Below are 22,930 nucleotides of genomic sequence, written 5' to 3'. Positions count from 1 at the left end.
GAAAGTAACACATTAAAATTTAAGATATTAGTTAGAAAAAAACAAGGCTTCATTTCGTTTAGACAGTTTTGCTTAAATATTCACATAAACACCTTACTTACCACATATATGAATTTTTAATTAATCTAGGGGGTTAAACCAGAGTTTCTAGATTGAGTAGGTTGGTTACATTTGAAAGCCAAAAGAAGATGGAGAATTATTCAGCCATTCAGCCAAAAATGCACGGTGCTTTGTGAATGACAAAAGATAAGAAATTGGAAAGGAAAATAATATTTAAGGCTCATCTTGAAAACCAAGAAATTTGCATTTCACAGAAAGGATTTAAACTCATTGGAATATAAGATGCTCTAAACAATTGCAGGCGATTGCTTCCTCGGTTCATTTCCTAACACTACACTTATCACCCATTGCAGTAGCAGTTTAGGAGTTGGTCCCAGTCACCTGAGCTCTGTGCATCTTAGTTGGTTAGCCAAGTAATAAATGAGCAAAAAACACAGGTCATTATATTGTAAAGACTTTCCTTTTTTAAAAAAAATTTAAGGGTATCCTTTTGAAAAATAGATTTCACTATGGAATCGCTAACTCTAAACTAAGGAATCATTTTTTTCTCCTTAAGACTACGGTACAACCAAGATTTTGCTCTCATCTTTTCCATCTTTATCTATTTTAGCTAAATGCATAGTAGACTAGCCAACAGAAACACTTTTCACGTCTTTTTCTCACTACTCTTTTTCTCTTAAATACAGATAGTTAGGCTTTGCATTGCTTTTAGTGGACCTTCATGTATTCCTTCTTTCATTCAGCCACTCAACATTGATGAGAAGAACATCTTCCACGTGCCAGGGGAGGGAGAGGTGAACAAAAGCCTGAGATCTCTGACCAGTGCAAGGAGAGAAAAGAAAATCATTGATTGGTAAGTGGTATAAAAAAGGATATGCCCAGATGCTACGGGAATCAGAGTTTGAGGTGCTGGGGATACAAATATAATAAAAAGACGAAGAAGAAATGCATCTGGGCTAAAAGAGCCAATGCAGAGTATGACAGTGGCAAAATGCATAAATCCACAGATACTGTACAGTAATTATTTACTTCTCTCTCTCTCCATCAATAGGGTAAACTCCCTGAGTTCAAGAACCCTGATTTATTTCACTCTAATTTTCAGTACCTTCCTGAAAGTGATTTACATAAATTAGATCAAAACACACTTTCCTGAATATCTTATAAACACACTTTTTTCTCCTCAAAAACAGTTATTTTTGAAAGAGAGTAAGGACCTCTTAATTAACTTTAAGAGAAGATAGGTGTGACAGCGGAGAAAAAAGCTCCTAACTGTGTTGGGTTATTTCCCTCCTACTTTACAAACCTACAAGTGATTTTCCAAGGCTATGATATCCAGGACAGCATTATCATCCCTTTCTGAAGCATGCGAGCCCTATAAGAAATACTAATTAGGCCTTCCCTTTTGTTCTTAATAGCATTTTGTCATATATTAAAGTTCTACTCTCATTGTAATAGGTATTTTTGGTCTGTCACAAACTTGTATCAGGAACTGTGTTTTTATCTATCTTTGGAATAAAGAAGACTTTCAACAATTTGTTGAATGGATGACTAGTCACAAGTTCTGGTTATCTGAAGGCCCTTATATAATTAAACTCAAAATATAACATTCAGGGATAAAAATAAACTGTTCATAACTCAAAAACTCTCAGAAAGTTGGGTTTTCTCTCTTGCCTTTTCATTTTGTACATGAATCTCCAGCTAGTTAAAAAATCTGTGACAGGGGAAGAGATCTTTCTTAGTTTCTAAAAGGATGGCCTTCATACTAACACTACTACTAGTGCCTCATAAATAAGCAAAAAGGGCAACTGCTTGGGTCCACTATTCTCAAGGTGTCTATCATGGTCAAATACAAATTAGGATGAAAACACCACAGGGCTTTCATTTTTTTTTTTAACTGACTTCAAAATCTCTGTCTTTAGTTTTGAGTTTTCTCAAGTTCCAGATCTTTATTTTTAACTGTCACTGGATATTTTCTTCACTCCTCTTCACCTTTGTAAAACCTGCTCAATATTTAGTTTATTCCGTCTTGATTTCCTATTCTCCTTTCCATCTTTCAAGGCCCATCTCAAAGGTCACCTGTGTGAAGCCCTTTCTATCACTTCCTAATGCTGCTCTGGACCTCTCGTTCTCTTTGCAGTTCTCCTACTGCACTCACCATATTCTAGCAAAGCATTTGCAACCTTGCACACCTCCTCTAGGAAAATGACTTGGAGTTTCCTGAACAATCATGTTCTCTCTCATATTCATGCCTTTGTATGTTCTGTTTCATCAAGCTAGAAGACCCTTTTCTCCATTGTTGCATTCTTTAACCATAGAAGTAATCAAACCACTGCAAAGGTTTAAATATATTGTTCTTTATCTCTCTCCAAAGATTCTGCATATTTTGGGGAAGAGACTTCTTAAAATTTTATATCCTCTATATCTAAAAGAGTGCTCAATAAATGTGATGAGTGGTTGGATGAATGCTTGAATGTATAATTAGCCTGAGATCCTAAGGTAAGATAAAAATGAACATACTAATTGTAAATGGTGCAGCCACTTTGGAAAACAGTTTGGCAGTTCCTCAAAATATTAAACATAGAGTGAATTTCCCTATGACCTAGCAATTCCACTCCTAGTTACATACCTAAGAGAAATGAAAACATATCCCCACAAAAACTTGTACTAGATTGTTCATAGCAGCATTATTCATAACACCCCCAAAATGTAAACAACATAAATGCCCAACAGCTGATGAATGGATAAACAAAATAAGGTATATACATACATTTGAATATAATTTAGCCATAAAAAGAATGAAGTACTGATAAATGCTACAACATGGATGGACCCTGAAAACATGCTCAATGATAGAAGTCAGACACACAAGATCACAGACTGTATGATTTCATTTATGGAATGTCCAGGATAAGCAAATCCATAGAGAAGGAAAGTAGTGGTTACTAGGGGGTGGGGTGGAGGGAATGGAGAGTGACTGCTCATAAATATGGGGTTTCTTTTCAGGTTGATGAAAATGTTAGATTGTCGTGATGGCTGTACAGTTCTGTGAATATACTAAAAACCACTCAATTATATGAGTTATATCTTATTAAGGCTGTTATAACAAAAATGAACACAATAATTAGAATCCTCTCTATGCTCCAGAGTTTTTAACAGGGGCTTAATCTTTGAAGCCACAACACAATCTGTTACCCAGGACTTCTTGGTTCTCTAAGCTAATCAATTATACAATTACAGAAATGTTGCAAGACTAAAAGATCCTTCTAAACTAATCCCTTCCTTACTCTGTATAGATGAGAAAACTGAGCTCCAAGAAGGATAAATGACTTAACTAAACTAGGTTATATATTAGCAGTGGAACCAGGGAAAACTCACTCTTAATCCAATGATTTCTCAATTTCTTTGTTGAATTTGATATTTTTCTTCCTAAAATCCCCAGATTTTCAATTTATTTAAAGGGAAAAATACATTAAAAGGAAGAAGTGAAGTCTATTTATCTTTCATATTAAGTCCAATGACTATAACTAGATTTGGAAGAAATGTAGAAAAAAGGCTAAGAGAATAAACAACTGCACATTTCTCCTTCTATCAATAAGAAAAGACAACTATTACTACTTAATGTTTTAAAGATAATACAACTTAAGAACTCACAGTAACAGTAAGGGAGAGTCAAGACTGCTCCTTCCTCTAGGGAATGAAAAATTATAAACACAGAAAAAATGCTACATATCTGGAAATTTGCCCTTGATCCTTCAGAGAGATGACAAATTTAATCTTCAGGAAAATGTCTTTCAGGGTATCAGTTTCTTTGAGCCCTACTTTTTTGTTGTCTTTGTCATAGCCAATAGCAGATAACAGATGCAACAGATATTTTTTTTTGTGGTACTTTTTCTCAGGAGGGTTTCTCTGTTAGTAAAACATATTCTTTGAAATTAATATTTATACTTTTCATCAAGCAGCAACTTTTAAACAGAGGAATTTTTATTCCTTTGTACCTTACAGGAAAACACATTAAGTTTCACTGAGGCTATTAAGAGACCATTATTCAATGTTGATCTTCAAAAGCTTACTATGCAAAACATCATCATATAGCCAGAGGGTACCTCCGCAATTGTGTAGTCCAGCATTTCCCCAACTGGTGTCCACGTGTTCCTAAGGATGACATTTGGGAGTGAGTGTGGGGGCCTGTAGTAAGGGGATGACGATGACAACAAAAAACTGTTACACATTCAATTCAGTTTAGGAAATTCTAGGTTAATTCAACAAATATTTAGTGAGCACAACCATGTGCCAGACTCTTCGAGATGCTAGAGGAAAACAGGCTTACACCAGGTTTTGTAGTGCATCTAACATGCTAGTGTGCACTGTGACTGTGGTTCACTCATTTCCTACTCTCCCCTTTCCCTTTTCTCACTCTCTGGTAAATATGAGGTAACTGATTTCTTCATATCTTCAAAGGGTCACTGGTCTCACAGGTGTGTGTGTAGAGGGAGAAGGGGAGCTTTTTATCAGTTAACAACAAATTTTGATTTCCTACTCTAAAGAGTTCTGCTGTAATAATTTTCTCCCCTATCTGGCTCCAAATGTTCCTTTCTTTAACAAGGATACTATTTTCTAGGGCTATACAATACCAATGAAAACTCCAAAGAGCTAAAATTACAAAATAATTCCCTTATTTCTTATGAGACTCTAAAAACTCACTAACAAAGGCTAATTTTTGATTCTGGTTGCACCAAAAGATGAGAACCTAGAAGAAAATCATGCAAAAATTTCTATCATTAAAAATCATTATTCAGGTTCTAGATTACATATGATCACTGCTATTTCTAGCTAGCTATTATGTATTTAGTTCCCATAAGTAGTTCTTCCAGAGGGAGTGAATGATTATGCAATTTTTTTAAGTATAGCTTTTTCTGAGGGAGAAAAAAGTAGAAAATACCAGTTAAAACGGGTTAAAATTGAGGAATTCATTTCTGTACAGTCTATTTTTTGCTCAGTTGTGCAAAACACCATCATACAACCAGAGGGTACCTCATCAATTGTGTAGTCCAGCATTTCCCTAAACAGTGTACACATGTACTTGAGGATGGCATTTGGGAGTGAGTATGGGGGCTTGTAGTAAGGTGGTGGCCATACACGACAACAAATGTTAATTAAACCTTACAGGGACAAAATCACCAATAAAGTAAAAGAAAGGAAAATCACATCATATTTAAGGCAGAAGAATGTTTCTAGAGACCTATTCTTAAATTTGTACGTGGTAAAACAGAGATACATAAATGTGACAGAACACCCTTCTCACAATCAAATTGGAAGTTCTGATTGTGTTCCAAAGCTTTAACTTTAGAAGGTGGAAAGTGGAACGCTTCAATAATAAAATGGCTTGCCTATGGTAATTTATCACTTGAAAAATGAACTTACCGAGGTCTCATTACTATAGTCAATTAAAACCACCTGTTTAAAGAAAAAGGAATACAGATATTGATCACATCAAATGTTTTCATTGAGAAGTTGACATGGAAACTCATACAGTTTATCATGGATGGCCTCAGAAGCTTTCCTGTGTATGAGAAACAGAACCACAGGCCTTTTTGTATAAGTTCCTGTATAACTTGTCCATGCTGTTCTCAAAGATGGGTCGGTGAGATTTTCCTTTATAAGAGGCTGCCCTGTTGGACCAGTATTCGCCATCATCCAAATGGACAGTGCCACGTGGCCGTTGAAATGAGCTATCAAAAAAGGATATAAAAGATTAAGCACAATGGTGAAACTAAATAAGAGGTAATACTATACAAAACAAATATTTATTGAGCACTTTATCAGTGTGTAATACTCTGCTGGGGCTATAAGAAATAAAATGCACTAAGGCCTGTGCCTTTAAAAACTGATACTATAGAAGGGGGAGTAGAACAATTTGCATGAAACAGTTATAAAACAACAAAATTAAAATTTTGTGTGAGAACCAAGAGTTAAAAAGTAATTCAGGGAAGAGAAGGAGGTGTGGCATGATAAAAACAGAATACGGATGGGTCTGGTATGGCCTGTATGAGTGTGTATAGACTCTAAAGTAAGATGGATGTAGAATTGAATTCTGCCTTATTCCATTATTAGCTCTGGGACATTGGGTAATGAATTAATCACCCAGAGATTCAGTTTCCTTAACTATTTTGCAGGATTGTTTTAAAAATTAGAGAGAATATGTGTAAAATACCTTGTACAGTGTTTATCTTACGCAGGAGTTACTTAATAAATATGAAACCCTGAACTAGGTACTTAGTATCTAAATTTATCAATAAATCTTCAAGGAAATTGAGGCTCAGTGAGGCCAAGTGGCTTGCCTAAGAATACTTAGCTAGTAAGTCACAGAATTGGTAGGGAGATCATATCTGTGATTCTAAAGTCTTAGCTATGCCATGCTGCTACTGTCCTCAAAGAGCAGTCAAAAATTAGGCTGAAATAGAAGATGGAAAACAAGGCAGACAAGTTTGGATTCAGGGTCATAGTAGGGATTCACTCTAGTTTTGAGTGTCTTGAAAGAGCAAAATACAGAACATATAGAAGCTAATGAAAAATATTACATTCAGGGCTAGCATCATTTGTTAGAGATAAAGGGCTGACTTCTCCAAAGAAAGATTTTATTAATTTTTTAAATAATCAATAAATGAATCTTGTTAAATATTATTCCTCAAGGCCTGTTAGAGATTGTGAAGTTTGTGCCATGTAAAACTGCATAGCCTGGCTACTAAGTGCTATTAATTGCTATTAATTGTTTTATATAGTTAGAATCTCACTTTACCCAAACAAATAATCATTTATTTCCCTGGCTTACTAGTCCTTTGATTTTACTTCTATTGTCAGTTGTGAAAAAGAAAGGAAATAGGAACGCTTAGGAACTTAGATCCATACAGAGAATTTTCTATGTGGCCTGAAGTTACTCTATAGCCTATACAACAAAAGTGACCATGGAAAAAGGCACAGAGAGGTCATGTTATCATTCCTAGAGCTTGACACAGTGCCAGTGAGGATGTAGAGTGTGATCACTCATGAGTTCACTTTAGAAAATAGTTTGGCATGACACAGTAAGGTTGATTGTTCAACTAGTAATTCCATTCCTAGGTACATAGTCCAGTGAAACTCTTGCAAATGTGCACTGGGAGACATGCACAAGACAAAAACTGGAAACCACCTACATATCCATCTACATTAGAACAGATAAATCAAAGTGTGACATATGCATACAATGACATAGTATATGGCATGGAAAATTAATAACCTACAGCTGCATGAATCAATATTGATGAATCTGAAAAAACAGTTAATGGGAAAAAGCAAGTTGCGAAAAAATACAATTACAATTACACTTATATAAAGTATAAAACAAGGACAACTAAACAATGCATTGCTTAAGAATAGAAATTCCTGTGGTATAACTGTACAGAAAAACAAAGGAATGATTAACGGAAAGGTCATGGCAGTGGTTAACCTCTGTGGAAAGAGATGCAATTATAGGCATCAGGTGGCTTTCAAGATATGAATTATGTTCTATTCCTTAAGCTGGATGGTGAGTAAATGGGTGTTCATTTTATTCCTATTGTTGTTATTGTTGTTATTTAGGATGCACCAACCTTAAATACATCTTTATTATCTTTTATATATTTTCACATTAAAAAGTTAAAAAAATTCACTCTTATGTAGTATGAAAATAGATCTCTCTAGTTCCTGATGGATTTGCTAAAATGGGATTCTAGCAATATTACTAGAACTTGGCAAAACTTTCTTTACACTTGGTGCCATCTTTACCACACTGGGTAATTTTGATAATGATGTAATCTTTGGCATAATATATTTGAAAACATGATTATCATTACTTTTATCTTTTATATTCAGTTTCAGAGTGGCAAATAAAACAACCTTCAATATTTGTCAGTATATGTTTTAAACTTTTTCACAAGGCCTTTGCCAAGTCTTAATACCATTGCTTTGATGCAGTTAGCACATTTCATTCATAAGCTTTGCTTGAGAAATAGTTTAGCCCACTGAATACGATTTCTCTCATACAAATTCTCACCAGGCCTAGCTCCTGATATTTTTTTGTCAGCCCTTAATTATTTGTCCCTAGTATTTGTGTGATACTAGTAAGCTATTCCTATTAATTAAAGTTCCTAGTATGCACTAGGTATCATTTTTCCCACATACCATTCTGTTGTCAACTCTCTGTACCAGTGTCATACCTTAGAAGTATATCATGGAATTACCTATCTATATTTGTAGCGTTGATAACATTTAAAACAGTTTTTTTGACAATCTGAAAGGGGACAATTTGCCAAGCGATAAGGGAATCACACATAAATACAATAGCCAACACAAATCCCACATATACCTCTGGCTCCCCCATACTTCTCCCTTATGAATCCTATGTGTTTCATTTGTTTGTTTGAGTTTTTGATTCTTTTTGTTTTTTTGCAGAGCCATGTGCCAATTAATATTTCACAGACCACAGATCTGTTCCTGTGTCCTTGTTTTCCTCAATCATCAACTTTTCTGAATACTGCCAGTCAGATAATAATGTCCTTCTCTGAACCCAATATTTTGTTTAGTTTCCAGGCTAGTTCTACTACAACAAACAAAAATACTCAACCAAAATTTGAATTCCTAACAAACCCATCCAATCCTCAAAAAGATAAGCAGTAGGACATTGTTCTGGTTTGCTAATGCAGCTGTTGTGCAAAACACCAAAAATGGATTGGCTTTTATAAAGGGGGTTTATTTGGTTACAAAGATGCAGTCCGAAGGCCATAAAGTGTCCAAGGTAAGGAATCGGGTACCTTCACTGAAGGAAGGCCATTGGCGTCCGAAAAACCTCTGCTAGCTCAGAAGGCATGTGGCTGGCATCTGCTCTGGAGTTCTGGTTTCAAAATGGCTTTCTCCCACAATGTTCCTCTCTAGGCATCTGCTTGCTCCTGGGATGTGTTCTCCAAAATGTCTCTGTAAGCTGCAGCTCCTCCAAAATGTCACCTTCAGTTGCTCTGAGGTCCTCTGTCTGTGAACTCCTTTATATGACTCCAGTGATCCAGTTAACACCCACCCTAAATGGGTGGGGTAACACCTCCATGGAAATTATCCAATCAAATGTTTCACTTACAGTTGATTGAGTCACATCTCCATGGAAACATTCAATCAAAGAATTCCAATCTAATCAACACTAACACTTCTGCCCACACGAGACTGCAAAGAATATGGCTTTTTCTGGGGGACATAATGTATACAAACCGGCAAAGACATCTAACTTTAAAAATCATGGTGTAGGTCCTTCCCAGTTTGAAAACCAAATTTCTAATCTCTATTATAAAGTACTGCATTTAGTGTTATCAGATATAGATTTGCTACTGCTTTGGTTCCATGAAACAGTAAAAATTTTTTTTCATGTCTTAAAGCTGCCTTAAAAAAACACCTCAGTTGCTTGCACTGAATACATAAAAATTCAAAAAGGTTTTTATGAGCAGTGGTGAGCCTATTAAGGCTCTGTAAAGAGGAGCTAAAGTGACCAAATAGACATCTGAAAGCTTTTAAATAATGCAAAATTTGGCAGGGAGTTTATTTCCATTTAAAATCGCAAAACTGTATTTTGTTAATAGTCTTGTGGTTCTGTGGAGAGAATCTGGGAATTGTTCAGCCTGGAAGTCTGAGTTTCATAACAGAGAAGTAAATACAGGATGCATCCTATTACAGGAGTTTATGGATAGGTGCTAACAAAGAGTATCAGAATCATAAACACAATATTTAATTCTAGGCATGGAAGCAATGGCTCTAGTTGTGAATATATTGGGTCAGTTACGATTTCCTTTTTATTAATATATAAATGAGTATATTAAAAAGTTTAAAGGGCATGACCCTAAAAAGTCCTGTTAGAACAACAGGTTTTTAAGAACTACATATCTCTGTTTTACCATGAGTATCTGCAGCATTCATTTATGAAAAGCATTTAGTAATTTGCTAGTATACTCTATGAAATATGCATCAGTGCTACATACCATAAAATGATTATCTTCAAAGCAGGAAAAATATTTTATTAAATACAGTGTACTTTTTTAGCAACTTATTCTTGCTACTTGTATAGGTAGCCCTCTAATTACGACAAAGCTATTAAGAAAAATGAAAATATAACAGATCATGAATATCTGAGAATGGAGCAATCTCAAATCCTAAGCGTTGAAGTTATAAATTATAAATTTTTTAAAGCACAACATACATGAAGAGAAGAGAAAGGTCTTAAGCAACTTAGCACGGATTTGGAGACAAAGAGCATGGCTAGTTTTCTGCTTTGAAAAGGGTGAACTCACTTGAAGTCTTATAGGTATTTTCCGTATCAGTATCAAATGAAGACAAAGCACTTACCAATTTACACATAATCCATGACATAGGTTCCTATAAGTATTAATATGAAATAAAAATAAGGTGATATAAAAGGAAGAGAATGATGGAAGGCAAGATGGATACGTGACCCAAAGAATATTAATTCTAAGACATAATTGGAAGGGAATAAGAATAATAAAACATTGCCACTGGTAGTCAAAGGATCAGAGTCGAAACTGACTTTAAAGAGTATGACTCATATTCTGTACTTTAAACTTGTGATCTAAGAGTTAATATGATCCAAGACATTTTATACTCTCAGAGATTAATTCCTTCCCATAATATTCAATAATGGTTCCTGTGCTGGTTTGAATGTATTATGTCCCCCAGAAAAGCCATATTCTTTGACACAATCTTGTGGGGCAAACATATTAGTGGGGATTAAGCTGGAATGTTTGTATTAGGCTGTCTGCATGGAAATGCACCCCACCCAACTGTAGGTGATAACTCTGATGAGATAATTTCCATGGAGGCATGGTGGAGCCATATAAATGAGCCAATAAACAGAAGGAACTCAGTGCAGCTGAGAGTGACATTTTGAAGAGGAGCTACAGCCAAGAGGGACACTGAAGAAAGCACAGGAGCTGCAGATGAGAGACATTTTGAAGATGGCCGTTGGAAGCAGACTCTTGCTCTGGAGAAGCTAAGAGAGAACAAATGCCCCAAGAGCAACCGACAGTGACATTTTGAAGAGGAGCTGTGGCCTAGAGAGGAACGTCCTGGGAGAAAGCCATTTTGAAACCAGAACTTTGGAGCAGATGCCAGCCACATGATTTCCCAGCTAACAGAGGTTTTCCGGACACCATTGGCCATCCTCCAGTGAAGGTACCCGATTGCTGATGTGTTACCCTGGACACTTATGGCCTTAAGACTGTAACGGTGTAAACAAATAAACCCCCTTTTATAAAAGCCAACCCATCTCCGGAGTTTTGCATTCTGGCAGCATTAGCAAACTAGAACAGGTCTTATTAAGCAAAAATCTTGATTGATAAAGCACTTAGAACAGTATTGACCACGTGGTGTATGCTCTATGGACACTGAATGGTTGGATGAATGGAAGGGTGGAAGGAAGGAAGGAAGGTAGGTTGGTATTCTTGGCCTCAGAGTTCAGAATAGATGATAAGGAGAGGTTATAATATCATCTAATAATAAAACCTGAAAAGCATTTTGTGTCTTTAAAGATACTATATAAAGGTAAAATGTTAGTAGGGACTAAATTTATTAGTAAAATATAGCAGTGGTTCTCAAATTTAGTATGAATCAGAATCACCTGGAGGGCTTACTAAAACTCGGATTGCTGGGCTTCACCCCCAGAGACTGAGTATGTCTGAGGTGGGGCCCAAGAACTTGTATTTCTAACAAGTATCAATGTGATCCTGATTATGATGGTCTGGGAAACAACACTTTGAAAAGCACTGAATTAGAAGCTTAGTTTTCTAAATAAAAACTAAAAAGCTTAGGGAAAAATCTGCACATTGGTATTTATCTCCTTTATTAACAGGAACTACACATTAAAGAATAAATGTCTATTCAAGTGGATGCACTGAAGACCAGTTAGTTATAAGTTACTTTTTCCTCTTCCCTGAATGAGAATGTGTAAAAATGAGTCATAGACAACAAATAGGGACTAACAGTGTTTATCATTTGCTTTGAGAGGATGCCTGCCTTTCAGTTACATGGTTGATTCCCTGGCTAGATACTTCATTAAAATTACAGTCAGAAAAGGAGTTGACTTAAGAAATACAATTGATCATTACTAATAAGGGATCTAATTTTAATGTTTGAATTTTTTATTGATCTATAATATGTCAGAGACCTACTGTTTTTAAAGATAAATATAATTACTTTTTATAATCACAAACTTTTCCAGAATGCTAAACTGCAATTCTTTAAAAAGCTTAAAAAACCCCACAAAATGTAGCAACTGAAACATTCCTGAATATCAAAATATTTTCTAAACAAAACCTTAAAAAATATTTTTAAAAAGGCCAACTAAATCTTAAATGAAAAAAGACTTTATGATACATGAGTTAACACAAAATCCAATGCACAATGCATTCAAATCAGAATTAAGCAATATTTGCTTAAAGATGAAAGCTTACTCTTAGTTATTCAAGAGATTTGACAGACTACACATTATTTAGAGTTTTCCTTCCATATTTTTTTAATACTAAAGCAGTTTTTTGGTTATTTATTACACCTTGGTAGATTCATCATATCGATCAGATAGTGACAAATGGGGAATGAGGCATAGCCAAATTTAGATTAATCAGATTGAGACTCTGCTACAGATATTTTTATAATTAAAGTAGTTTTACTGCTGAGTATATTCCTATCACTAATAGTCTAGAAAATATGCATAAGCAAATAGAAGACAGTTTTTATCAATAGCCAGTTCCATAAAAGAACAACATGGCTAAAATTTTTGGGTAACAGTCATAAAAGGTTGTAGTCTAAACATGAACTTGGAATTATTTTTATACTAATTTTTATTCTTTGGTGGCCAATTCCCATCTATATGAAGAATCACCTCAGTCCTGGTCTTTAAATAGGTCTAATGCTCAAACAGGATGGTGATTCAGAAATATACTACAATGTAGAGAATTTTAAATATCCTGTGAAAGTGAAGAAATTTGGAATATATGTAGAAGAAACTAAAAGAGTAAAGGACATCCCAGAGTCCTGGAAATTGGCAGGGCTACCATAGCAAATGTCTAAAATTTGCTGGAAGATAGGCAACATGAAAGTGAGAAGGAAGTCTGCCTGAGTGGTAGATTCTTTCTCCAACCCAGCTCCCAGATCCCAAAATGTTAGATGTGAAGAGTTATTTCTTAACTCCTTGATAAAAGATTTCTTCCAAGTGAGTGTCAGACTCAAAGGTGATAGAAAACATGAAACAAGCAGCATGGATAGGCTGATGCCTGGAAGATGAAATAATAAACACTATTTTTCCATTCTGTCCTTCCTGAAGAAAATACTGAATATCTACTACACTCTATGACTGATAACTGCGATGTGTATCTAGATTATAAGACAATGTATTGAGTACCGCATGCAATTTTTGTTGAGAAAAACATGAATAAAATATTTTCTGTCCCTTTGATGATATTTGTTATTTGATGAGTCATTACCATTATGCTTTCCTTTAATTCTTTAAACATGGTTTCTTTCAGCTCTTTGAACATATTTATAATAGCTACCTTGAAGTCCGTTAAATCCAACATCTGGTCCTTCTCAAAGACAGTTTCTAGTAACTGCTTTTTTATGTATATGAGTCATACTTTCCTGTTTATTTGCATTTCCCTAATTTTTTGTTAAAAACTGGATATTTTAGATAAAAATTGTAGCATCACTGACCTCATCCAATTGCTATTGCTGCTAGTTTTTGTTTATTTGCTTAATGACTTGCCTGGACTGATGCTGTGCAGTGTGTTTCCCTACCATTGTGTAGTTGCTGGTGACTCTTACTCTGTTTTAATTCTTCTTGCATTTTTAAGCCTGGCTTCCTAGGTGTCTCCCCTGGGTCAGCAAAGCATAGTGGTCAGCAAATAAATGGTCAGAACCTATAAGCTTATAAGCCTTCTACCTTTTGCTAATGTCTCTGGATGTGGTTTGGGGAATACGTTCAAAGTTCAGACAGTTTACAAGTTTGCCTTGGGTCTTATACTTCCTGCATTCACAAGGCCTTATATTCAGCCAGCAGCTAGTACCTCACTAGGGCCCTCTTCGATCTCTCCTGAAAGTATATGCAGCCCTGTGCATGCACACAACCTTCCAAGTAGACCTTTATCAAGGCCAACTTTGGCTGCTTCATCCATTGATCGTTGCTGACTACTCCCAAACAGTATTAAGACCTCAGGCTAGCTGCAATGTTGACCTACCCTGATTGTTTGCCACTGTGATCATTTTTTTTTTTTTTGATAAGGTCCCTACACATGGAATCTATGCTCCATTTAAATTCAGTCCCCTTTGGGAGCACAGCTGCCAGTCTTCCAGTCAGCCAGCTCTGGTAGAAATTCTGTACCATGGAGCTGGGAACTGTAGGGTGGGGATGGGAGTCCAGGCTAAAATGCCATAGACAGTCACTCTTCTTACTGAGAAAATCAGGAGATTTTTTTGATAAAGGCTTCTCAATTTGTTATATGTCTTTGTTCAATGTTATAAGTGGAATAATCCAATATGACTGGTATTTTAATAAGAGGAGAGGAAACACAGACAGCTGAAGAAAAGGCAGCCACGTGAGGATGGAAGCAGATTATATACGAGCCAACGAACCCCTGGGGCCACGAGAAGCCAGGAGAGAGGCATGAAACAGATTTCTTCCTAGAGACTTCAAAGGGAGTATGGTCCTTCCCACACCTTGATTTCAGACTTCTAGTTTCCAGAACTGTGAGACAATAAATTTCTGTTGTTTTAAGTCATCCAGTTTATGGTACTTGGTTAAAGCAACTCTAGGAAACTAAGTCAATTTTCAGAGTTCTTAAATTGTTGTTTTTGACCAGTTTTGTTACTGCTTTTTGGGGAGAGGATTTGCTCTTTATTCAGCCATTCTGGAAGTCTATACAGACTTTCTCTTGATACCTGTGTCATTTGGTATCTGGAAGGGAGTGACATTAACCAAGACCCCATACTTTCTCTTGTTTTCTGCTGATGGAAGCCTCAACGCTAGCATGTGAGTGTGGGTTCCCTCCTCTACGAGATGGAAAGTAGAATGGAAGTGTCTTCTTGCCTAGTACATAGTATGATTGGGGATAAAAATAAAACTCTATCTTGATAATTTCAGTGGTTTCTGGAGCTAATAGCAAAAACACTCTTATAAAAGGCCTTGAAGGGCTGAACCACTCTGTCCTGTCGGTCCCAAGTAGGCACATAAGGGAAGTGGCAAGAACTATAAAGTGATATCACAAATGTACAATCAGAATTTTTCTGATACTTGATTTAATTTTTTCACTTGAAGGTACCAAAACACTCCTAGGTAATCTAGAGCTTTGCCATTAACTTTACTTGGTAAACTGGGAAAAGAACCAATATTGAGGTTTAGAGTAAACTTTAAATCAAGGGCAGTACTTTTCAAAATGTGGTCCTTATACTATCTATATTAGAATCACCCATATTTCATAAAATGCAGATTTCTAGGCTCCATCTCAACATGTAAGAACTGGAATCTATGGAGGTAGGAAGTAGAAATCTATATTTTTAAGAAGCAACCCAAGTAATTTTTATACATACAAAAATTTTAAGATCATTACTGAGAATCTTCCTTCTGTTAACCCTACTCATCTCTCACAAAATTAGAATTAATATAGGCTGAAAAGCCACAATTGGGACACTAATTATATAACAACAATCTAGGAAGAAGAGCTTTACGACAGAACAATAAAGGGTAAAAATTATTCTTCCTCAAGGTGTGCCCTTTCTTACACCTTTTTCCTCTCTGAACTGATTCTCCTTCACACACATCTATAATAGACTACTTACTTTGATAAGAACCCAGGTTGTCTCTTGTTAGAGATGCAATAACTTGGGGAAAAAGGATCACATTATAATGTGTATAACGGGGCAAAAGGAGGAGTCCTCACATGTTCATAGACAGTCTGGCTGACCTTACTAAGGTAAAGATTAGAGATAGTTAGTAACCATCTAAGTTACCAATAAAACATATTCCATTGCCTGTGGCTTTCTTTTTGTATTTGTTCCTCAGGAATCTCAGAAAGGTGAAAGCCATATAATAATCTGTGGCAAAGCATCCAAGGATTCAGAGAACCTCTGGCTATGTAAACTCACAATTTATATTAAGTTGTTAATTGACTGTATTTTATGTCAATTGACATAGAGCTTTCAAAAGTCTTCATAGGATTTGCTAGTATAACTTACTAACATTCCTGAAATTTTAAGCTAGAAGAACAAAATTTAATTTTATATTATTAAAAAGGGTTTACGCATGGTATAAAATTATGGAAACTTGATTAGATTACAATAAATACATCCTAAAATAAGTCCAGGATATATGGATATGCAGGGCAGCCAAATATACTGTAATTCTTAAGATAAAAGGCATAGCTATTAATTAACTGCATTTGTTTGATTAAAAAGTTTCAGTAGTGCAAACATACTGAAATATTTTAATAGGATTTTACATAGTTAAAAATACAAAAAATGAATTATTAAGTATCTTTTTGAGTCTAAATTTTCCTCAAATCCAAAAAAATTAAGAAACAACTTATTTCTATATCCAGAAAGATCTCTACGCACAGCATTAACCAGGTTCATACCTATACTCAGGGTCACTATCATAGGCAGAGTCTCTGTATAAAAGACCTCTTTTCAGTTCCAGTTCCTCCTCTTTCTCAGGGTCTCTCTCATCCTGAAAAATTAAAATATTTTCATTAATTCATGCTCTCATTGCCCCCCAAATGATGCTAATGTTTCTGTGGGAAATGCTTTTGCCCTTCCAATTTAAAAGAAGCAGAATTAAATGCTTGAATTTCTTAGGAAAAAAACAAAAGTGTGGATGAGAATTTATTATCCTACTCAATAAAACTGAATAGTTTTGCTAGTAAGTTTTTTATAATTTTAATAATACTGATTATCAAAGAGCAGATACTCAGCAGATGTTTCTTGAATCAATGAATGAATGGAAATAGCTCCTATATCAAGTGTAAGTTAGTAACTTTTCACACCGTTACATAAAGTCCAAAAAGTTTGTGCCTGCATTCTGAGACATAAGTATTAGGGAAAACTGTATGGATTCAATAATTCTAATACACACTTATTAATCAGAAGCCAAAATGCAATAACAAGTCACAAGAAGCAAAATTTAAGGCAGATAGTTGGAATGAAAATTTGTGATTACTCCTACACTTCTATGGGCAACTAGTTTTTAACTCTAACAGACATAATCAAGGATCTAAGAAATAGGATTCTAAACAGAGGTAGCTTTGTAAACTATATTACCCACAGTAAATATGTATGGTAGTTTTACCTAATTTAATATGAAATATATTTCTCAATTCCTAGGCAATACCCTTGGTTCCTTAGCCATGAGAACAAAATAAACAGAACTGATAATGAAAGGAACCAGTAAGCACAAGTGGATTACTACAAGGATCAGAATTAATAAAGGTTTTATTCACTTTATGTAAGAAATCAGCTGAACACTGATTATGAAGAAAAAGATTTTAAAAAATTTGCTGCTGGCATGAAACTGGGAAAAGAGCATTCAGCTTAAAAATGTGAGCAATAAATAAAAGAGCAAGTTTAAAAATCACAGAAACTCAGCATATATATATTTAAAACTGTTACACGTATAGGTCAACTGAACCTTTTCATTATTAAGTAACTCAGTTTTTTCTAATGCTTTCTCGCCTTAACTTTTGTCTTTTGTCTATTATTAATATAGCCACAACAGCTTTCTTTTAGTTTGTTCTAGGACGTTATATTTTTTGCCTTCTATTTTCAAACTTTCCATATTATTAGATTATAGATCTTTTTCTTGAATAACATAAAATTGCATGTTGCTTACTTTTGTTCAATCTTACACATCAATTAAGTGGAACATTAACTCCCTTAACATTACAGAAAATTTAAGTGTGCCTTACAGAACATGAAAGACATGGCAAACAGAAGTATAAGACATAAGAAAATGTAATATATCCTCAACCTTCAGAAATAGATTATGATACAAGAAGAACTGAATTCAATAGATGTAAGTAATACTGAATTTTAGCATCCTATTCTTGGGAAAAGTCACTGAACTCTAGAGGATATAATAAGTGATATCAGATGTAAAGATAAATCAACTTTTCTTGTTTAATTCTGTCAATATAATTTAAAAATTAAATTTTTGATCAGGAATAATAAAAATGTAGACTAAAGTAAAAAAGTTTACATACAAACAAATATATGCATAAGTGCCTTTCTAAAAAATCTTAACCTGAATTATTCATTACAAAAAAATGTATTTTGGCTCTGAAGACAGAAAGATGAGTAAGAGATGATCCCTGCACACATGTGGAATAAGGTTTAGTTTTTTCTATGAAGCCTATGGGTAGAATGGACCAAAGAATAGAATTATTAGGAGATATAGTAAAAGACATAATAAGGAAGAACTTTCTAATTAATGGAACATCTAAAACCAGAAGGGCTATCACAATCATTAAAGCCATTCATGCAGAGCACAGATGTCCATATCTAGATCAGGGATATCATGAAGGGGAATTCTGACCTGAGGAAAAAAAAGGAATAGATAATCTTCATGGTTACTCCCTCCAAATGTTAAGACTTTATGTTTTCTACACACATACACATCTCCTATAAGAGTCCTTGCATAGATTATTTTTAAAGGTCAAGTTATTTACAAGCAAAGAGGCAACCAGCATCACATCTTATTATAAACATCTATGTTTATAAGCGTATGTTTCCCCAAGCAAGCATTTGAGGAAATATATCATTCCTGCTAGTACCAGAAAATACATTCCTGGGGCATGGTGAAGTTAGTCACCTCTTATTCCTTACTAATATTCATTTGCTCAGACATAATACAGAAAAGGTGAAGGAAACTAACATCTGCTGGGTCATACAATGTGTCTACAACTAAGGTAGGTACTTTTCATAGAAACCTCATTTAAGTCTTCAATAACCTTACGAAAACCGAACTAAAACTCAGAAAAAATAACTTACCCAAAAATACAAGTTATTAAGTTGCAGCGTTGGGATTTAAACCCAGATTTATCTACCTTATACTGTCTCCTAGAATACAAACAAACTGGTCTATGAAATCAAACCTCTATCTCAAGCCATGAGTTATCCATTTTCTCGTACGAAGATTAGGCTCAAATTCTTTCAGATATGTATTTAGTTTTTTTATGATGGTATTTGATTTTCCTGAGAGAAATAATATGGCCCAGAGGTAACTTTTCTGGTATACTCATGAAGAAATATATTTCTTCAACGAAAGTCATTAATAAAATGAAACATTACGAAAAAAATTCAGTTCTCCTTCCCTAAAACTGGCAATAAATTAGATGTTCTCTTAAGGTTCCTTTCATCAATGATTCTATTCAAGAATCGCTATCTGATGCATGTAACTGAAATCACACTTAGAGTATCCCTGGGACAAGAAAAGGAAAGGTATCCTGTTTGTAGACTAAAATATCGAGGCCAAAAATGGGTAAATAATCTAAGACAAGGCCAGAATTAAAAGGCACTGATCTCACCAATTACATACACTTAAATAAAACTTGACCAATCTTCAAACAAATGAAATTGTTACACATAAAGCTAAAATACCAATAAAATGTGTTTCATTGCTATCAGTATTCAAAACATTCTTTATAATAAATTGTATACAACTGAAAAAATCAAATGGATTTGATCACTGGTTCTAAATTGCATTATCAGTATGGACAAATCACTTAACCATTTATGGTTTTAATTTCCTCATTCATAAAATACGGGAAGTTTAGATAGAGTTGCCAAAAATCACATGGAAAAGAAGTTGCCCAGCTGGCCTTGAATCCAGGTTTTTTGTAATTCTATAATCTGGAATGTATAATGAATTTAATAGAGGATAAAATCTAAAGGGAAGGTCACTTAAAGAACACTTACGATAATTTTGACAAACTGCTGGAGGCTGAGTGCGTACTAATATGAAAGTGAGTGAGAAACACCTAGGGGCCTCAGTCTTAGGGTTCCCACACTCTCATGGGCTTTTTCCAGGAACCCCATCAGGTTCTCAAAGTGAAGATACTAGAAAGACACCTTCCTGGTTCTGGCAGGGGGAGGGGAAAAGTTATCCTCATGAAATATGCCCAGAACCTTTCACATAATCAGGGATAAAGAAATGTACTTCTTAATGATGAAGGAGCCAATTCTTTAAGAAGACCTAACAATCCTTAACAAGTGTTCACCTACCAACAGAGGGTCACATTACGTGAGTTAAAAATGGATGGAACTGAAAAGACAAATCTACTACTACAGCAGCAGAAATTAACACTCCCCATCATTGTTAGATCAAGCAGGCAGAAAATAAAGGTAGAGTTGACTTGAATAGTATTATCAAACAATTTGATCTAACAGTTTTATAATACTTCATCTAACAACAGAATACACATTCTTCTCAAGCTTGCATCAAGATAGACCAATTCTGGAACATAAAGCTGACCTTAAATTTAAAAGAACACAAATCATACAAAGTATGCTCTCAGGCGACAATGGAACTAAACTAGCAATCAAAAACAGAAAAAGCTGGAATATCCTCAGATGTTTGGAAAGTAAACAGCACACTACTAAATAACACATGGGTCAAAGAAGGAGTCTCAAGAAAAATTTAAAAATATTTTGAACTAAATAAAATGGAAAAGTACAACTTACCAAAATGTGAGAGGCAATGAAACTGTGCTTAGATGGACATTAATAGCATTAAATGCATCTATCAGAAAAGAAGAAATATTTTTTAAAAAAACCTAAGCAATCCATCTTAGGAAGCTAGAGGATAAAAAAGAGCAATTTAAGCCTAAAGTAAACAGTAGAAAACAAATTTAAAAATTAGAGCAGAAAACAATGAAACCGAAAACAGAAAAAAAATAGAGGAATAGAAACCAAAAGTTGGTTCTTTGAAAAGATCAATTAAAAGGAGAGGAGGCACAAATTATAATGTCAGAAAAGAAAGAGGAATCATTACTACTATTCCCCTAGACAATAAAAGGATAATAAAGGAATACTATGCACACTTCTATGCTCCTAAATTTGATAAACTGGACAGAAATGGCTGAGTTCCTTGAAAGACACAAAACTATCAAAACTCACACAAGGAGAAATAGATAAACTGAATAGCCCTACATCCATTCAAGATATTGAATCAATAATTAATAACCTTCCAAAAAAGGAATCACAAGGTCTAGATGGTCCCACTGGGGAATTCTACAAAAATCTTTAAGAAATGATACCAATTCTTCAAAATGCCTTCCAAAATATAAAAGAGGGAACATTTATTAAATCATTCTGAGGCTAGCATTACCCTAGTAACCAAATGAGACAAAAACATTACAAGAAAGAGAAAGTACAGACCAATATCTCTTATGAACATAAATGCAAAAATCCTCATTAAAATATCAGAAATCAAATCAAATCCAACAATGTATTTATTCCAAGAATGCAAAGCTGGTTAAACATTTGATTATCAGTCAATGTAATCCACCATATCAACAAACTAAAGAAGAAAAAACATATGATCATGTCACTTGACACAGAAAAAACATTTCACAAAATCCAACACTCATTCATGATAAAAACTCTCATCAAACTAGCAAGGGGAACTTATGCCATATTGCAAAGAACATCTCCCAAAACCCCAAGGTTAACATCATCCTTAGTCATAAACTGGATACTTTTCCTGCTAAGATCAGGAACAAGACAAAGATATCCTTGCTCATTCCTCCTAGCTAGTCCTAGCTAGTGAAACTGGACATGAAAAAAAAAGAAAATTATACTAATTGGAAAGGAAGAAATAAAACTTTCTATTTGAAGATGACTGATCATATATGTAGAAAATCCCATAGCATCCTCATCAACAACAAAAACCTTTTGGAACTAATAAACACAAAATAGTAAGGTCACAGATTACAAGGTTAATGTTCAAATATGAATTATTTTCCTATGTACCAGCAATGAACAACTGGAATTTGAAATTAAAAAACAATATGGGAGAAACTAAGATGGCGGCTAGGTGAGACAGGGCAAAAAAAAAACACCTCCATGAAAAACACTAGATAAAAACCAGAAAGTGACCCAGAATACCAGTTACAAAGAGGCAACAGCTGGACGAGGTCTGCTAGTTCCACAGGAGCTGTATACTTGGTGAAACCAGGAGTCTGCATTCTGAAACGAGTGAGTAAGCTGGCTGGAAGACCCGCAGCCGCGTGGCGGTCTGGGGAAGCCAGGGTTTGGCGTTGGGAGACCGACAGGCTCTTTAAAAAAAAAAAAAAAAAAAAAAGGGAAAAACCCAGGAGCGGCTGCAGTTGCGATAGTGGGAACCATGCAGTAAAACACAGCAAGAGGGGGCTGGGTCAGCCTCTTGGTGTCTGGCCTGGAAGATAACCCGCTGCAGATACCCTCAGGGCTGGGGAAACGGAGGGGAGAGCCGGAAGCAGAAAGAAACGCTGTGGCTCGCAGGTGGCTCCCCAGAGGGCTGGATAAACTCCTGCCCGGGGCCGTGCCCACAGCCCAGAGCCCTGCCAGTTGTCCTGGAGCTGGGAAGGAGGAACTGTGCAAGGAGGGTGGGGGTTGAGACGCCCCGTTTGGCCATCTTTGCATCAGGCTGAAAGCGCCCCTGCACAGCCCGGTGGCCTGGGGCTTCCTTGAGGGACAGCACGCACTGGTGACGTAGCACGGCATTCCCTCGGCAGAGGTCCTGGAGGATCACGGCTGGGTGGGGGGACCTGCTTGGAGAACCCAGGGA

At 35.4% G+C, this 22,930-nt stretch overlaps 1 protein-coding gene across 3 annotated transcripts in view; it reads right to left on the bottom strand.

Moving 5' to 3' along the window:
• Positions 1-5,541: 5,541 nt before the first annotated feature.
• SPATA6 (spermatogenesis associated 6) overlaps positions 5,542-22,930 on the bottom strand; it is a 162,868-nt gene continuing 145,479 nt past the window's right edge. For 2 of the 3 annotated variants that reach the window (XM_037827273.1, XM_037827274.1), the window contains exons 12-13: positions 16,746-16,837; positions 5,542-5,789 (exon numbers count right to left, since the gene is read on the bottom strand). In XM_037827273.1, coding sequence (XP_037683201.1) covers positions 5,609-5,789; positions 16,746-16,837 — 273 coding nt within the window. In that variant the 3' untranslated portion in view covers positions 5,542-5,608. The remainder of the gene's footprint in view (positions 5,790-16,745; positions 16,838-22,930) is intronic. The other variant, XM_037827275.1, reaches the window with a different exon arrangement.

Source organism: Choloepus didactylus, chromosome 2 (assembly GCF_015220235.1).
Source record: "Choloepus didactylus isolate mChoDid1 chromosome 2, mChoDid1.pri, whole genome shotgun sequence".
Taxonomy (NCBI): Eukaryota; Metazoa; Chordata; class Mammalia; order Pilosa; family Megalonychidae; genus Choloepus; species Choloepus didactylus.
Note: the sequence above shows the minus strand (reverse complement) of the source record. Positions and strands in the feature narration are given on the sequence as shown.